Below are 18375 nucleotides of genomic sequence, written 5' to 3' on the forward strand. Positions count from 1 at the left end.
AATTACAACACCGCAAAAGGAGTCGGGAGCGCAGGTTTGACGCTGAATGTAAGCTAGTAATAGAACGGAAGAATGCTGCATACCGAGTAATGTTGCCCTCTCAGAGAACGCGGCCACGCGCAGAGACTACCAAGAACTCCGTCGAGCGGAGAAGCGACTTCACAGACGGAAGAAGGAAGCCTGGAAGAACCAACAGGTCTGTGAACTCGAAAAGTACTGGAAGCAACGGCACCAAGCGCACAAGTTTTACCAACAAGCCAGCAGGATGAAGCCTTATACACCTCGATGCTCATCCTGTCGAGACAAAGAGGGAAATCTGATTTCCGACAGAATGGGCATATTGGAGTGATGGGTTGAGTACTTTGATGAACTACTGAACAACCAGAATATCGGCAAGTTGGATGTCCCGCTAACTGAAGACGAAGGACAAATGCTGCTACCACCAAGTAAAAACAATCCGTGTAATCCACCGGCTTAAAAACCATAAGTCGCCAGGAGCCGATGGAATTTCAGCCGAATTGGTTAAATAAGGAGGGGACCAACTGCACCAAGGGGTTCATCAACTGATGCTCATGGTATGGGACAGCGAATCAATGCCTGATGAATGTCAACGAAGCATCATCAGTTCCATATATTAAAAGGAAGATATCACCCAGTGCAGAAATTATAGAGATATCACGTTGCTGAGTACCATCTATAAGATATTTTCCGCTAACTTGCTAGACCAGATAGCCACATACGCACAGAACATCATTGGCCCATACCAAAGAGGCTTCACTCCAGGCAGATCAGCAGTAGATCAGATTTTCTCTCTATACCTAGCGATAGGAAAACTGTTGGAATATGGACATCAATTCCATCATCTTTTCATCGACTTTAAAGCCGCCTATAACAGCATAGTCAGAGCAAAACTTTACACGGCTATGAGAGAATTCGGTATCCCGACGAAATTAATAAGCCTGACTAGGCTGACCCTGACCAACGTGCGAGGCCAGATAAAAGCAGCAGAATCACTCTCGGGACCAGTCAATATCAACAACGGTCTACGACAAAGAGATGCCGTATCATGCATCCTCTTCAACCTGGCCCTGGAGAAAGTGATTCGCTGTGCAGACGTAAATGCCAGAGGCACCATCCTTTTCAAGTCCAACTACTGGCCTATACTCAAGATATTGACATTATGGGAAGAACAATCCGAGTTGAGAAGAACAATCCGAGATCTTCATCCAGATCAAGCTGGGGGCGCGAGATCTCGGACTGCACATTAATGAAGGCAAGACAGAGTACATAGTGGGAATGTCTGCACCAAAACCGAAAGAACGAACAACATCGAATCGCACTGGTCAAACGAAAACAATAAAAATAGGAGACTACAACTATGAGATCGTTGAAAATTCCTCCTATCTAGGGTCGAAAATCACAGCCGATGATAGCAATAACAATGAAATCCGCACACGGTTGTTGGCTGCCAACAAAGCCTATTTCAGCTTACAAAAACTGTTTCGCTCGAAACGTCTCACCATAGGGTCAAAGCTCTTATTGTAGAACACTATGATCTTATGTATTCCTCGGAGGCAAGGGTTCTTAACAAAAAAAAAATGTAAATGCTTGCCCGCATTCGACAGAAGAATCCGGGGAAGAATTTTTGGCCCCCTACATGAGGATGGACGATTCCATACCCTACATAACGATGAAACCTATGAGCAATACCACGACCGTCTGGTTGTGGATCAAATCCAGCTCAACAGGTTACGATAGGCGGATCATTTAATCCATATGGATGAGGATTCTATAAGGGCAATATCTATGGGAGAAAAAGAAAACGGGGCAGACCCTGCCTGGGATATAGCGTAGGTTAGGACGTCAGACAGCTTTTAGGCATGTCGAATTGGTCGATCTCGGCGCAAAACCGGAGTGTATAAAGTTCCTTACTAAGGCAGGCCTAGACCGAATAGCGATTGTTGCGCGACCAGGTTGCCTTGACAGTTGTGTTTTGGAGGTTGATGATTTAACTTTGTTTTTGAACTGCTTTTGAATAACCCAAATACTGTGATAGCAGAGGTAAGCATAGATCATTTCATCATTTATTGGAATTCATCATCGTAAATATAATCGACAAACCAAATATACAAAGTTCATCACTGACCGTCGGTCAGCACAGCTGCATTTAGTTATATTTACAGAAAAGAACATTTTGAATGTCTTTTCTTATCGGTATTTTCAAGTACATCCAAAAAGACAATGTAAATTGCAACATTTGAAGCTTTTAGGTAAAATTCCTCTTGCAATAATCTCTTAAATATCACAATATGGGATTCTTTTTTACTTCGACCCCAAGTTCTAATGAATGTTTCTGAATTAATAAATACATTTAACACCAAAAAAGTCGAGAAACCAGAAGCTGGGCGCTTCAGGTATGAAAGGTTTTGTTTACTTCTTCTGTGATTATATTTGAGTGTAAGAATATCCCATTTGTACGTAGCCCATTATGTATATGCATTTAGCATGTCCGACTAGCCACTTTAGTACAGGGCGCGGCAGCATAACATCCTTTTTTCAAAACTCAATAAAAACTATTGTATGCATCGGAAAATATTTATTTATTTTTTATAATGTAGGTACATGTCTAAAGTTTTTATTTACATTGTTTTGAAGATCAAATCTGTTAGGTGACGTCCCCCATTCTCCATACATTGCGTAAACCGATTTCTGGCGTCTGTCATGACTCTTGTTAGCATAGCAGGTGTTATGTAGGCAATTTCTTCTTGGATGTTGGTCTTCAAATCTTGTAGGGTTCTTGGACGGTTCACATAAACACGGGATTTCAAAAAACCCCATAGAAAAAAATCACAGGGGGACAGATCGGGAGAGATAAGGCGCTCTGGAAAGTGTTCCCTCAAAACAGCCATCGATGCTCTTGAAGTGTGTGCTGTTGCACCGTCTTGTTGGAACCAAGTGTCCCCCAAATCCAAATTTTCTAGCCGTGGGAAAAAAAATTCTGTAACATGTTTACATACCGGTCCGAATTCACTGTCACTGTAACCTCATTTTCCTCGAAAAACCAGGGACCAATAATTCCAGCTGACGAAATTGCACACCACACTGTGACTTTGGGTGAATGCAAAGGCTTTTGATGCAATTCTCGAGGGTTGGTGTCAGCCCAGTAGCGCATGTTTTGTTTGTTAACCGACCCACACAAATGAAAATGGGCTTCATCGCTAAAAAAAGCAATAGCACCCTCGGGAACGACATCAAGAAGAAGCTCACACGCGTTCATCCAAGAATGAAAGTTCCTGCATTATCGCCATCTTATAGGGATGAAAATGAAGATCATCACCAAGAATTCTTCTCACAGAACGATCGGATAGTCCAAGGGCAGATGCGTGTTTGCGCGCAGAACGCCGTGGCGATCGCAACATTGACGCTCTCACTGCTTCAATGTTCTCAGGTGATCTAACGGGCCGAGGGACTCCAGTTTTTCCTTTTGTCGCACTTGCAGTTTGTCTGAATGTAGTGACCCATGTAACAATTGATTTGCGGTCTGGGACGGGAGCCAACGGGGCTAAATTAAAGCGATTCCGAAATGCACGCTGTGTTGCAATAACCGAACATCCGCTTGAAAAGTAAACCTCAACGGCAAAGGCACGCTCCTCACTATTCCAACGCATGATGGCGACTGAACCATGTCGGGACAAAACTTTACAGTATCCCCTCTTGAACGAGACCACTAGCGTTCCGCTATGACATCAACTAACTGAGTGGCGCGCATTTTAAAAAAGGAAGTTATGCTGCCGCACCCGGTATGATATTGATATTTAGTAGCAGTAAATTTACACGCTAAAGTCAACTTTGAGCTATTGTAACTTTGTTACTAATAGTGTGATTTTTTATCAAACTTGGGGATAATGTGCTTCATATTATATTTTTAATACTACCAACTTTTATAACTCTGGGATAAACTTTTACTCAATTTTCCCAAATATATGGTAATATACTATTATTAACTTAATTTAGAAAAACTGGGCACCATATAGAGGCAACTTCATGAATTTTTTCAGATTTTTCAGTTGGGTAGTTTCTGAGAATGGGTCCGTTAAAGAAATCATCACTTACCGCCTTTCTACCAAATCTCAAAACTAAGATCGGCTTCGAAAAGTACTAATCGAGACGTTTCATTTGATATCCCACATGACTATATTCGGTGAAAAAAATTTTTACACCCCTCTTTTACATGTATATGGACCCCCCATAAATCTCAACGTAGAAGGATATCACTTACTGCATATCTGGAGGTTCACAGTTCCCACCTTTTCACCAAATTTCGTGTCAATCGGTAAAGCCTTTTTTGAGAAAATTGTGTGTGACAGATAAACAGACAGACAGACGGGCAGAGTGATGATAGACGGAAAGCTTAGCTATAAACCATACTACGTGCAGTATGTTTATAACAAAGCATCCACTGCGAGTGTGGCCCTGGCAAGGATGATGCCGAACGCGGGAGACCCACGGCATGCTTCCAGGTTGCTTATAGCTAGGTTAGTGAGTTCGGTCCTGCTCTATGCAGCTCCAATTTGAGGAAAGGCATTGCAGATTGCATTTAATGCTAACAAATTGAGTTCAGTCTACAGAAGAACAACCCAAAAGGTGTACTCGGCATTCAAGACTGTCTCAGATGATGCAGGATTCGTCATCTCTGGAATGATGCCCATTGAAATCTTGGCAGATGAGATGACGAATATATATAATGGGAAGTCTATCTCCTCTTTATCGCAGACGAAGAAAGCCGAAGGGGAAAGATCTCTAAATAAATGGCAAGAGCGTTGGGAACGCTCGGGTAAGGGTCGGTAGACACACAGGCTCATCCCTGCCATCAAGGAGTGGTTGGAGAGACGGCACGGTGAGATTAATTATAATCTTATTCAGTGTCTCAGGGGGCATGAAGGATATTGCCAGTACTTCTTCAGGTTTAAACTAGATACCTCACCCGATTTTCCAAACTGCAATGGACTCCCAGAGGACCCAGAGCATGTATTCTTCCACTGTTCAAGGTTTTTCGAGGAAAGGAAGAACCTAGAAGAGACTCTAGGACAAGTGCTTGTACCAGAGAATCTGGTGCGAAGAATGTGAGCATGTCAGGAAGAGTGGGATGCGATCAACTAAATGGTCGTTTCTATCCAGAGCAAACTGCGAAAGGCAGAGGAGACTAGAAAAGCGCGGTTACATACGCCGTGTAGAGATGAAAGGGGACCAAGCTAAAATGAGCTGACTCCGTCCCGTAATGTAGTACCATACGGTGGTTCCACGGGGCTTGTGGAGAGTCGGGGGTGGTTTTAGTGGGTAAGAATTCCACACGCTGGCGTGTCCAGGCCAGTGTCTTTTGAAGATTTCCACCTCCTGAAAAAAAAAGACAGACGGACAGACAGACAGACAGACATTGAATCGATTTTAATAAGGTTTTGTTTTGCAAACAAAACCTTAAAAACAGACATACATACATATGTATATATGGGGTGTATGTCCATTCGCCTATGATGAGATAATGAAAGCTCTCTTAATTTTTTCACAACTCTCCCGTACTTTAATTTAGTAATGTACGAGCACAGCAAGAATTCATAGAATTACACATTCGTGTTAATCTCTGGGGATAGTTCGATTGATTCTATCATATCTTTGCAAAGCCAGAATCTAGTATCGAGTAGAACCATTCTAGCACACTAGTGAGTATATACTTTAAATAGCAAACTATAAAACCTGCAAACTATAATATTCTTATAAATTACTAAATATAACGGTTCCCAGCCGTTTAACCTAAAGATAGTAAGCAATATATTGTAAATCTTTTGTTTACATGCATGCATTCTTTCAATAGAAATGTAGATTTTGTGTGAATCTTGCAAGTGGTTATTGTGGTTGTCAGGAATTTGTGCTATGGACCATCCCAAAATCTGTGGATTAATATCCTTGCATTTATCAAAAATGAAATTAGAATTAAAATGTAAGTACCTAAACTGTGACAGTGCATATAGCAGCGGTAGCAAAAATACTGGAAAGAAATAATGCTTACGCGACCTTGAAATGAGAAGTTAAACTATAATATTTGAAAATTAAGGTCCAGCTGACTTGGACAAGAATGTTAACATTCATGTTTTCTGTATCCTGGATCCTTGCTTTTGGAAGCTTTGTCGAGTAAATGAATTCCAGCTTCGTAACATAATTACCAACAAAGATGCTACTATTTCATGTAACGTATCTCCCTTGCCGGTCTTCCCTTTTTCTGTTGCATTCATCGGTATCTGATTGTTGCACCCTTATATGCTGGACTAGAATGAGGATCAGCAAGGAAAATACGCCTTAACTGAAGACCCTTTTATTGAAGGATAAAGAAAGGCATAATTTATATTAAATTCCCATAATAGAAATATATTTGACGTAATCCAAGTATATGACTCTAAAAAGGCAAAGTCTCAAGTGCTAAATATAATTATTGTTGTGTGTTTGATCAACAAAATAGCCGAGATATAACTGCCATTGTGATAAGAGAACATCCGACAAAAACACACATTAATTGGTGGTTGATTATTGTATGAACCAAATCAAATTTTAATAATTTGAGTATTTATAATTTTTTTTTTGTCACGAATAATAAACTTGGTTGTTCGATTGAAATTTCACCTTCTAAACATTTTCTTCAATTTTACCCCGTAGCAATTCAAGTGCACCACGCACGGACCCCCCACCCACAAGCGAGGTCGGCTCGTCGTGATCGATTTCGCCGTTTGGCTCTAACGAATGCCTGATCTGGGTGCAATCTCGAGGCTTTCAAATCCCCATCCAGCGTATCAAGCCATCGTTGTTTAGATCTGCCTTTTGGTCGTTTACCATCGACTTCGATGTTCAGACCAATCTTGGCAAGTGAATTCTCGTTGACACGAATTGCGTGACCATACCATCGAAGACGCCTCTCTCGCAACTTTTCCACGATCGGTGCAACCCCATAACGATCGCGGATATCATCATTTCGGATGTGATCTAAACGTGTCACGCCACTAGTCCAACGTAACATCTTCGTCTCCATTAACGCAAGACGCCGTTCATTGTCTTTTATAGTCGGCCAACACTCAGAACCATAGAGAGCGACTGGACGGACGACATTGCGGTAAATTTTAGATTTGAGACGTTCGTTGATACATCGATCACAAAGAACAACAGTTGTGGAACGCCACTTCATCCAGGTTGCGTTAATGCGTAAAGCAATTTCATAACGCAGTTCTCCATTGGCTGATAGCGTTGACCCGAGGTATTTAAATCGCTCAGTTCTGGGCAGATCACTGTCGCTGACAATGATTGTGCCTGGTTCATGGGGATCGGTCGTCAAAAATTCAGTTTTATTTAGATTCAATCTGAGACCGTGTTTCATGAGGCGATCATTCCATTTTTGAACAAATTGCTCGAGATTATTTTTGCTATCAAATGCTAGGAAAACATCGTCTGCATAAAGCAGTGTGTAGGGCGCTGGACGTTGGATATCCCATGTGACGGTGTCCATAACAAGAGCAAAGAGGAGTGGCGAGAGGACGCTTCCTTGATGAACACCAACAGAGATACGAAGCGGTCTTGATACACCCGCCATACTTCGAACTTTACTTTTCGGATCGTGATAGAGCAATTGAACCCAGCGCACGAGTTCTTCTGGCACGAAGTGTTGTCGCAAAGCATACCAGATGAGTTCGTATGGTACACGGTCAAACGCTTTCTCTAGATCCAGAAAGGCAATGTAAAGAAGGCGATGCTTCTCACGGTGTTTCTCCATGAGTAACCGCGCAGCGTGTATTGCGTCAGTAGTTCCGCAGTTCTTGACAAATCCGGCTTGATTCACGGCTATTTCAACGATTTCGCGAATACGGTTGTCAAAAATGCGTCCAAAAATCTTCATGGTATGGGAAAGTAACCGGATCGGACGGTAATTTGAACATTCTGCTGGACTACCTTACTTTTTCCATATTGGAACAGTGGTACTTTCTTGCCAGTCAGATGATGTTCTTCCTTCCTGAATAACCCGGTTAAAGAATTTACTGAGCCGCAGTGTTAGGTCCCAGCTCTTCGCTTTCCAGATCGCAAATGCGATGCCGTCAGGTCCTGTTGCTTTCCTCGGTTTCATTCGTTAGCTCGACTATTCTGAGGATCAAATATGCAAGGACTCTATCGCCAAAACCCTTAAAGGTGCAAGGTTCAGCTTCAGTTTCATACGGATCATTTCTACCCCTCTAAATCGGTCAAGTTTACTTTTGAAGGAGAAACATTCCCGAGCCACATCAAAAACAGCAACGCACACCTTTTTCTTCTTCTATACTGAGAAAAAAATCGATACGATTGGAGTAAGGAGTTCCACTTGCTTGGCCAATTTTTGAAAAATGGTAGTCCAGGTCAATTTAATGACCTAGTTAAATTAATTTTGGAGGCAGGGATAAAGCTTTAACAAACATTTATTATTACATTACATTGCGTCGTATAATATAATTCAACCCAGACAGAATTGTTAAGTCTTCATATAGGCTGACTATTGACAAGAACGAGGACGATCTAGCGAGTGACAAATCAGAGCACACAAGCTTTAATCTTAAACAAAGGCCCATGACCTATAATTATCGAGTAATGCTGGCAGCATATCCGCACTGTGAAGCCATCCGTTCCACCTAGCCATCGTGATGGACACCATTAGCCTGTCAAGAGGACGTGAGACAAACGAAACTCAACAATAACAACAGTCCTTCTGCTGGGTAATACTCCACTTTGTACACTTACGGGAAAGAGGTAATAGAAAGTTTGGATTTTTTGCGGACATGCAGAAAAGTGCGTTAAATTATTGTATATATGAAAATTCGATTTTATTAAGTTTGATGAGGTTAGGTTTACTAATCGAAGCAGTGAAAAATATATGAAAATGAATGGGAATAAATCCCAAGCAAAGTGCCTAGCGCTCCTTAACGCCTCTCCCTTCTTTACCCCGTTGGGGGCAAGCCCCGTCAACAGACAGTCTCTGCCGAAAAGCGACTCCCAATATCTGGCACAGAGGGTAACCTCCTCAACTCGGTTGCCCCCCGTAACGCCTCCCTCAAAGTACGTGCGCTCGTTAAGGGAGCGTTGCGGTGGGCTGGCTAAGGGAGGAGGGAGGGAGGCAGGTTACCCTCTTTGCCAGATACCTCGGGTTGTTTGTCGACGGAAACCGACGGTTGGGAGAGAGACGTTAAGGAGCACTAGCTTTTATTCTGTACATTTTTTTCGAAGACTGCAGGCGTCATTGGCACCAAATTTGGGGGAAAGGTGGAACTGTGAACGCTCACATATACTATGAGTTACATCCTTTTACGGCAAATTTAAGGGGAGGTCCCCATACATGCAAAAGTGGGGTAAACATTTTTTTTCCACCAAATATAGTCATAGTCAGCCCCAGTCATGTGGGGTATCAAATGAAAGGTCTCAGTTAGTACTTTCCTAAGCTGGCCTTAGTTTAGAGAAGATTGAGGATCAGCAAGGAAAACACGCATTTACTGAAGGCCTTCTTATAGGAGATTAAAGACAGACAGTCTAAGTTTCTTTAATAGAAATGTATTTTCTGACGTAATCAAATATATACATATGACTCTAAAAAGGCAAATTCTCAAGAGCCAAATATAATTATTATTGTATTTTTGATCAATAAAATAACAGAGATACGACTGCTATTGTGATAAGAGTTCAAACGAGGATACTGCTTTTGTACCCATACTAATAGCGAATTAATGTGACCTAGAACATCCGAAAAAAACACATTAATTGGAGGTTGATTATTGTATGAACCAAATCAAATTTTAATAATTTGAGTATTTATAATAAATTTTTTGTCAGGAATAATAAACTTAATTGTTCGGGTGAAATTTCATTCTTCAATTTTTTTATTGAATATAAATAATACATACAGTAGTGGCCAAAACTTTTCTATGAAAAGAATCAAATGCTTGTGAAATTTTTATTTTTTGAAGTATTTCAAAAAAATTTTTTTGTCTTGAAGCTTTCTATATGGATGTTATCGCTGTGAATTTAAATTTTTAAAAAACAAAAAAAATCAACAAAAATTCAAACCGTAACATTTTATTCGGTCAAAATTTTGGAAACTTTTTTTAACGTTGCATATTACAATTTTTAAAGGCTGCCTCGTACTAAAACACTTTAAAACAGCACGCTGGCGGTCTACCAACTAAACACCTCCCTGTCATCAGAAAATTAGCCTGGAACCGTTTGACACATTACTTCGGGCTAGTCCTCCCGCTCCCCCGGCTTTGGGAGCTTTCAATTCAGGGAATTCCTTTCATTAACGGGAGGGGAGGCGAGGAAGGGAGTTGTTGTTAGTTCAAGGAACCCCTTACCGTCCGATCCCTCCGCCGGTCGAGTTCAATCTTCTTCGCAATAAGAAGAGCCCGAACATAATGCGCAATACGATTTCAGCTGTGCAGCGCTTTTCAGCATCTCTCTGACAATGTTGTCTGGAGAGAGCTCCCCTGTGTCTGCATAAAGCTGCTGACGAAAACCATCCCACCTCTCGCAAGAGAAAAAGGTGTGTTCAGCGTCGTCCGCCACTACATTGCAGAACTCACAATCAGGAGATCGCGCCTTCCCGATCCTGTGCAGGTAAGACTGAAAACCTCCATGCCCAGAAGTTGGGTCAGGAAGTAATCAATCTCACCGCGCGTTCTGTTCAACCACGGGTCCAATTTGTCGATGAGCCGCAGTCCATCTGCCCCTTGGCTCATTTTGGCAAGAGATTTGCCACTCGGTATGGGTGCGGGCAACCACATCACTTAAGTTTTCGCCCTTACGGCGGTAGATAGCTTTACTCTCCTTGGCACAGCCGGTTCGGAGACGGTGCGATAAGCAGACGCCACTCACAAAGCTCCTCGGCTCTGCACTTGTCAAAGGCATTAGCCCATACCTCCGCACCATAGAGAAGAACCGACTGCGCCCGGCCGCGTGGGGACTATCCGCATTCGCACCCTGCATGCTACCCATCCGATTTTGATTCTCCCGCTGCTAAGGAGTTTCCTCGCAGATTGCTCGAGGATCTCCACCACAGCGAGCTTTTGGCCTCGAGCATTTACAGAGGTGGTACCTACCCGGGCGCTGGTTACCTCTGGATATTCACGCTTTAGTGCCTCCTCTACTTGGACCTTTTCTGTGAGGCAATCAAGATCCCAGATTTCTAGAGAGCACATGGGCTCTAGGCTGGAAACAAGAGCCTTCTCCCCCAACAGCCCCTTGACCGCTTCGCAGAAAATACTCTTGCTAGTCATATTTGGGTTCAGTTCGACGAGAACTCTGCCACTCCTCGTTTTCCGTATGGAAGACACCTCTACTCCGTTGTCTTCGGGTTTCATCCTGTAGCGGATTTCACTAATGACTTCCGCAAATATCTTGCCTTCCGTCGGCTTAATGAGCAGAGCCGACGGTTTAGTCCTTCTTCGCTTCTTCGTCTTTTCTGCTCCTGGCTTTTGGTTAGCACCCTCCTTGTATTTGAACAGACGTGTCTCTGGGGGCGGAGTCAGTTGTTTCTTTTTTTCCTTCTTCGCCTTCTTTTTTTGGGTCCCCCTCGTGTAGAAAATATTCCGTGGATCCTGCTTCCTCATAGCGAATGCTATTAACACCCTCAATGCTGGTTCCGGTATGGGCATAGGCGAAATTAAACCCGCTTTTGCTACAGCATCCGAGATTTCATTTCCCTCTACACCACAATGACCGAGTACCTAGAATATTTCCGCCGTATTGAATCTAGAGACAAAGTTCAAACGGTAGCTGCATTCCTGAACGATTTTTTAAGTGATCAAAGCACTACCCAAAGCTCTCAGTATCTGGCTATCACTGCAGATTGCGATGCCCCTGTCTTCAACAGCTCGTCAGTCACCCAGGTTGTCACGCTTTGGATCGCATATACTTCACCTTGAAAAATCGTTGCATGTTGTCCTCGGCTCCGGAACACTGTTCTGTTTTTAAGCCATCGGTGTAGAAAACATCAGTATATCCTGCCACCCATCCCAATTTTCTCTATACTTCAAGATAACTGCTACCAAAAATGAATTAGTTCTCCCAATAACTCCTCCAATGCTCTGTGCCCCGTACGTCCATTGATTCACCATAGATCTAGTCGAATTAGTCTATGAGCGGCTCATATTTCAGTGTTCTGAATAAACAAATCCCAAGGCTGCAAATTGAGTAATGCATGTAGAGCTGTGCTAGATGTGGCGCTCATAGCATTGGCATGGCATCCAGATACCCTTGAAGTGTGTTAGAATACTTCATTCAAGACCGTAAAGTTACACTACAGGATAGCCTGTAGGAGTCAATGTGGTTAGCATTGCGCTCGTCGGAGATTATTACCCTGATTTGACTCAGGTACTCATTCACAGCTGAGTCGACTGGTATTCGACGTCAAATCACGATACAAATCCCATTGCCACCAGTGAGATTTGAACCGCGACCTTCCGTACGACAGCCTTGTGCTCTAATCACTCAGCTATCCGAACACCCGCGTATACATGCTTGCCACTCACCGCAAACTCCAAACCTTCAACAAATATTTACCTCGATTTTGCGTATCAACATCATCATCGTGCGTTTCACTAACCAAGTGCAACCAAGCTGCCAAACTAGTTGTTGATTGGCGCGGGGTTGTACGTATGTGAGCAAGTTGCTGTTGAGATTTGGCTTTGAAAAGACATACGAGGGAGGACCCAAAAAAAAACGGGAATTTCGTCATAACTTCTTTATTTCTCAATATTTTTACACCAAATTTTGATCACCTTCAAAGTATTCGCCTTTGACTACAGCGCACTTCTCCAAACGATTCTTCCACTGTTCAAAACATTTTTTAAATTCACTCATCGGGATGTCCTTTAAGCCTTCCAGCGATTTTTGTTTCACCTCCTCTACAGTGGAAAAACGCTTTTCTTTCATATTCCTTTTGAGTCGTATCCATAGCACCATGATTCATAACCAGTAATCACCTTGGAAAAAAATCAGGGTCCTCTTCGAGCTGATTTTGAAGCTCAAAACATGCCTGAAGTCGACGCTCCTTTTGCTCATCTGTGAGAAGGCGCGGGACGAATCTGGCTGCAACCCTTCTCATGTGCAAATCTTGGGATAAAATTCTCTGAATTGAACTCCATAACATTCCCGACATCTCACAGAGTTGATCAATGGTTCGGCGACGGTCTTCACGAACGAGGGCATTGATTTTGTCGACGTTTTTATCAGTTCTTGACGTTGAGGGACGTCCTGAACGAAGTTGGTCTTTAATAGACATTTCTGCATTTTGAAAACGTGAAAACCAATCGTAAACTCTGGTTTTATTTATGGTAGCATCCCCATAAGCAGTCTTAAGCATTACAATTGTTTCCGCGGCGGATTCCCCTAACAGAAAACAAAATTTCACAGCCACGCGTTGTTCTCGACAATCTGCCATTACGTTTTCGCCGAAATGTAAAAAGTTGTTTTACTAAAAAAAATCGCACAGGCGAACCGATGCACTCACAGCGACACAACTTCGCACACTGACGCAGGTGGCGTAACAGTAACGAACATGTGGTCAAACAATAGGTCCCCCACTACAGCGTAATTCCCGGGACTTATGGGTCCCCCCTCATACACTGTCGTAATCACCAAAAAAGAAGAATGGCCAAGTATCTTTTCAGATTACAGACTTACTAATCTTCACAGACAGGTCAGCCACGGATCGGACCCAGGGGTTTTCCCGGGTAATTCGATTATGAAACTGGCCCGACCCCTCGGAAAAATGACAACGATATTCCAGGCGGTGATATGTGCCACTTCATTAGTAGAAGAATGTTTGCGCGAAAAATGGAGAGGTCTCACTATTCGAATCTGTTCCGACAGTAGGACAGCATTATCAGCACTAAACAGCAACGACATTGGTAGACAAGTAACTTCCTCCAAACTACAATTTTTAGTTTTCAAGGTAGATATATATTTCAGGAACAACTTACCCCCTCATCAGTACAAAGCCATTAAAATCAATTGCGATTATACGGTTCTTTTATATTTAATCACTAATTACTTAAATTACTTTTAAAATTTCTTTTAAACTATCAATTACCGCCAGGAGTCTTATTAATTTTGAAGGGCAGTTACCTGAAGCTTTGTTTCATTACCGCGTCGCGTCTTCTCTCAAAATTTCTAGACTTTCCCAAGGGTCCAAGGTTGTCGTTCAGTTTGTAAGATGCAAGAGCTCAAGATTTTCCCGTTGAATGGTATGGGCGTCTTCGACTATGTGCGCTGCCACTGATGATCTTATGCACGACTTTTGTTTCCGAACACAGCAGACAATATCTAATCTCTTAGCAACGACATATCAAGCCAGTTTGTGTGGAGATGTCATCTGGTGCTGCTGAAACTTGGCCAACTGAACGAAACATTCCTGATGTGAGTGCCAGGGCAGTCAAACATCACTGGTAATGAGGAGGCTGACAGACCGGTTCGCGAAGAATCATCATCATCAACGGCGCAACAACCGGTATCCGGTCTAGGCCTGCCTTAATAAGGAACTCCAGACATCCGCGAAGAATCAGGATCGACAATGACGGGGCCAGAACAATCCTTTGGTATCCGGTCATTCACTGTCAATCTGAAGGAAGAAATTCCAATAATTCACGCAGCCGAATGGAGAAATTGAAATCTTGACGGCAGGCGAAAAACCTCGTGGCATTTCTGATGTCCCTCAAGAACTCGGACAGGAACTACCATATGGAAAGATCGGAGTGGCGGTATCGGATGTATACAACCAATGTGGGGTGGAAGGAAAGACGGCTCTGCACTTCATATGCAGGTGCTTAACTTCCTCAGATCTCAGACAAAGACACCTGGGTAAGATTTCCTTCAATGAAGAATCAACACACTCTTTGCCTCTGGAGAATGTTCTCAGATTCCCTAAAGCCTGCAAACGCCGTAAGTAGGAAGCCATTGAAGAGGCTATTTATTTAAATAGTACAATGGGCCTAACAAAGGCCTGAGTGCTCGGAGCTGCAGCTCCCCCAAGTAAACTAAACCTAACTCCTCATCTCCGAATCCGGCTCCATTCATAGATGCAACGAAGTAAAATATTCAATCCCTGCAGCCATTCTTTTATTAAGCCTGCGAAGGCTACCATATCCTTGCCGGTTAGAAATTCGGTATGAGTGGGTTATGGCCCGTTTTGTGTCATCCTCAAGGTGGTACACGTTGGAAATATGTACATATATTGATTATTATCAATGATGATAAAGAAGACGTCGATGAGGGCCTTCCATTTCTTTGCATCACAGCTCAACTTGGGTGTCTTGATAGATAGAAGCTTCGGCAGATTCATCACTGATAATCTTCATTATGTGCTCCTGATTCCATCCCAGAAGCCGAAGCAGATACCGCTGATTAACGTGCTGATGACTGGGGAGGCTAGTGTGCAATTATTATAAAAGATTCTTTCGCATGAACAGCTCGTCTGATTCGTTGTTCTTACAAAGGACCTTGTACATATTTGTACTCTACAGATTTTTTTTTTGGTTTGTACTGACTCCTTACTCATTCTGAATCCCTGATGCCCATTTGCAATAACTTGACAAAATTCAAGGAGGTTGTCAGACTAATGAATCTGTAAACAAGGGATGTTATTAACAAAGGAAGGGTCAAGTTAATTGCAAATAGATGTCTTCGGGTAAGCTCGACACTAAAATTATGTTGAGAAATTAATGTTGGTAATCTTCATTTAAAAAACCGTTCGTGCAATTAAGTAAGGCTAACTTTTCGCTTTTTCCAGGTTTACAGACTTTGAGGATTTCCAGGAGCACTTTCGAAATGCTGTTTGCTTTAACCATAGTTGTGTTATCATTCCTTGTTTTTCTGGATTGGATGAACAAAAAACGGCGATATGATATGTCTTCGTGGATTCCAGGGCCAATAGTCATACCTATCTTCGGCACCCATTTTATTTTCAAAATAAGAAGTGCAAAAGGTTCGTTAAGCAAGAATAATTGGATATATGGTTCATAAAACAATGGGACCTTCCTCGATAGATCTTATGCAAGTTATTCTCGAAGCCAGTAAACTCTACGATGGTTTATCACGAATTTGGATCGGTAACAAACTAACAGTAATGATGACTCGGCCCAAGGACCTGGAGATGGTTTTAAGTAGCACGAAACACATCAAAAAGAGCGTTTTATATGATTTTCTTAACTCATGGCTCGGTCAAGGATTACTAACAAGCACAGGATCGAAATGGCATTCAAGGCGCAAGGTTATTACTCCGGCGTTTCACTTCAAGATCTTGGAACATTTTGTAGAAATCTTCGATCAGCAAAGTACAATTCTAGTCAAACAGTTGAGCAAGCACTCCAATGATGGGAAAGCTTTCAATGTGTATCCTTATATCACCTTAGCTGCATTGGATGTCGTTTGTGGTAGGTGTTGCTTAAGCTAAACTATAGCCAAAGTTGAAAAATGTTAAATCTAGTCGACGTTTTCAGAAACTGCCATGGGTGTCAAAATAAATGCTCAAAGTGATTCTAACTGTGAATATGTCCGCGCGGTTACTGAGTAAGAATGTCTACCTACTGTATATGCTTCGTCCTTAACATACTCTTCCAATGACTTTTGGTTTCAGTATAACGGAAATCGTGATGCATCGTTTCGCAAACACTTTCCTGCAAAATGATTTGGTTTTCAGTATATTTGCTCCAAAGGAAAAACAAAGGCTGAACGAAGCTCTCAAAGTGCTACATGACTTCACCGATACAGTGATTCAACAAAGACGTATTTCCTTAACACAAGAGCTGACTGAGAAAAATGCAAATGGTAAGAGTTGATATGCAAACTTTCAATGATATCTTTTATCTTTGTCCTTTAGTCCCAGAAACCAACGATGATGACATTGGAACTAAAAAGAAGATACCATTACTCGATGTCCTGCTTCAATCCCAAATCAATGGTAAACCGCTCACAAATGAAGACATCCGAGAAGAAGTCGACACATTCATGTTCGAGGGTCATGACACCACCACATCGGGTATTTGCTATGCGTTGCATCTAATATCCCGTCACCCCGATGTTCAGGCAAAAATGTTCGATGAGATTCGTCAAGTCATTGGAGACGATCTAGAAAAACCAGCAGCCCAGAGTGATCTTCAAGAGCTAAAGTATGTTGAATGTGTTATTAAGGAGTGCCTTAGAATGTTTCCACCAGTCCCAGTTGTTGCAAGGGAGTTCACAGAAGATACAACTATCCGTGAGTAGAAATTATCATAGAAATATTTGTATCTTAATTTTAATTTCGATTACAGGTGGTAATAGGATCCCTACAGGAACTGAATTGGCAATACCAATTTTCATTATACTGAAGGATGCACAATCTTTCCCAGATCCTGAAAAATTCGACCCTGATCGTCACAATCTTGAAAATTCTGTAGCTAAACCAGATCCTTATGCCTATATTCCGTTCAGTGCAGGACCTAGAAATTGTATTGGACAGAAATTTGCTATGCTTGAGATGAAAAGTACAATATCTAAAGTACTAAGGCATTATGAACTATTACCGCTAGGCGAGGATCCGGATCCAGTAATAAATCTGGTTTTGAGATCAACGAATGGTATTAATATTGGCATTAAGCCAAGGGAGTACTAGCTTTTATATGAATTTCATGAATATTTTCTATACTAATAAAGAAATGATTGCATCCATTTGCAACTTCTGAATTATTAATATTATCTAACTCGGCCCTGTAATTACCAACATACGATCTCCAGATTGAGCAATTTATTAGAGACTACCAAATCCTTCTGAATGCTTTGGTTTGAAGTCTACTTTTCAACCTTAAATACTCCGATATCATCATCATCAACGGCGGAACCGGTATCCGCCTCGTCTTCCTTTTCTACCATAGATATTGCCCTTATAGACTGGGCTGGACCATCCTTATCCATACGGATTAAGTGACCCGCCCATCGTAACCTATTGAGCCGGATTTTATCCACAACCTGACGGCCATGGTATCGCTCAAAGATTTCTTCGTTATGTAGGCTACGAAATCGTCCTTCCTCATGTAGAGGGCCACAAATTCTTCAGAGGATTCCTCTCGAACGCGGTCAAGAGTTCGCAATTTTCCTTGCTAAGAAATCAAGTTTCCGAGGAATACATGAGGACTGACAAGATCATTGTCTTGTACAGTAAGAACTTTGACCCTATGGTGAGACGTTTCGAGCGGAACAGTTTTTGTAAACTGAAATAGGCTCTGTTGGCAGCCAACAACCGTGCGCGGATTTCATCATCGTAGCTGTTATCGGTTGTGATTTTCGACTCTA

The 18375-nt window shown here is 42.2% G+C and overlaps 1 protein-coding gene across 3 annotated transcripts; it reads left to right on the forward strand.

Annotated features, from left to right (window-relative positions):
* Positions 1–5600: 5600 nt before the first annotated feature.
* Positions 5601–17761, forward strand: LOC119656085 (cytochrome P450 4d2-like). 3 transcript variants are annotated; one of them, XM_038062386.1, is made up of 7 exons: positions 5601–5717; positions 15836–16030; positions 16092–16478; positions 16545–16614; positions 16682–16872; positions 16925–17302; positions 17358–17761. In XM_038062386.1, exons 2-7 carry the CDS (start codon positions 15874–15876, stop codon positions 17696–17698), a joined length of 1524 nt encoding a protein of 507 aa, XP_037918314.1. In that variant the 5' UTR covers positions 5601–5717; positions 15836–15873; the 3' UTR covers positions 17699–17761. The 3 variants fall into 3 exon arrangements, with proteins under 3 accessions (XP_037918314.1, XP_037918316.1, XP_037918315.1); XM_038062388.1 differs by having other exon boundaries at positions 16931–17302; XM_038062387.1 differs by lacking the exon at positions 5601–5717 and adding an exon at positions 5799–5817.
* The last annotated feature ends 614 nt before the right edge of the window (positions 17762–18375 follow it).

The sequence above is a fragment of the Hermetia illucens genome, chromosome 4, assembly GCF_905115235.1.
Source record: "Hermetia illucens chromosome 4, iHerIll2.2.curated.20191125, whole genome shotgun sequence".
Taxonomy (NCBI): Eukaryota; Metazoa; Arthropoda; class Insecta; order Diptera; family Stratiomyidae; genus Hermetia; species Hermetia illucens.

Excerpts from the sequence above, each read along its gene's own strand:
- LOC119656085 (XM_038062386.1), top strand. The coding sequence starts at position 15,874 with ATGCTGTTTGCTTTAACCATAGTTGTGTTATCATTCCTTGTTTTTCTG. Across the intron at positions 16,031-16,091 it reads CAAAATAAGAAGTGCAAAAG|ATCTTATGCAAGTTATTCTC; the intron begins GTTCGTTAAGCA and ends CTTCCTCGATAG. Across the intron at positions 16,479-16,544 it reads TGCATTGGATGTCGTTTGTG|AAACTGCCATGGGTGTCAAA; the intron begins GTAGGTGTTGCT and ends CGACGTTTTCAG.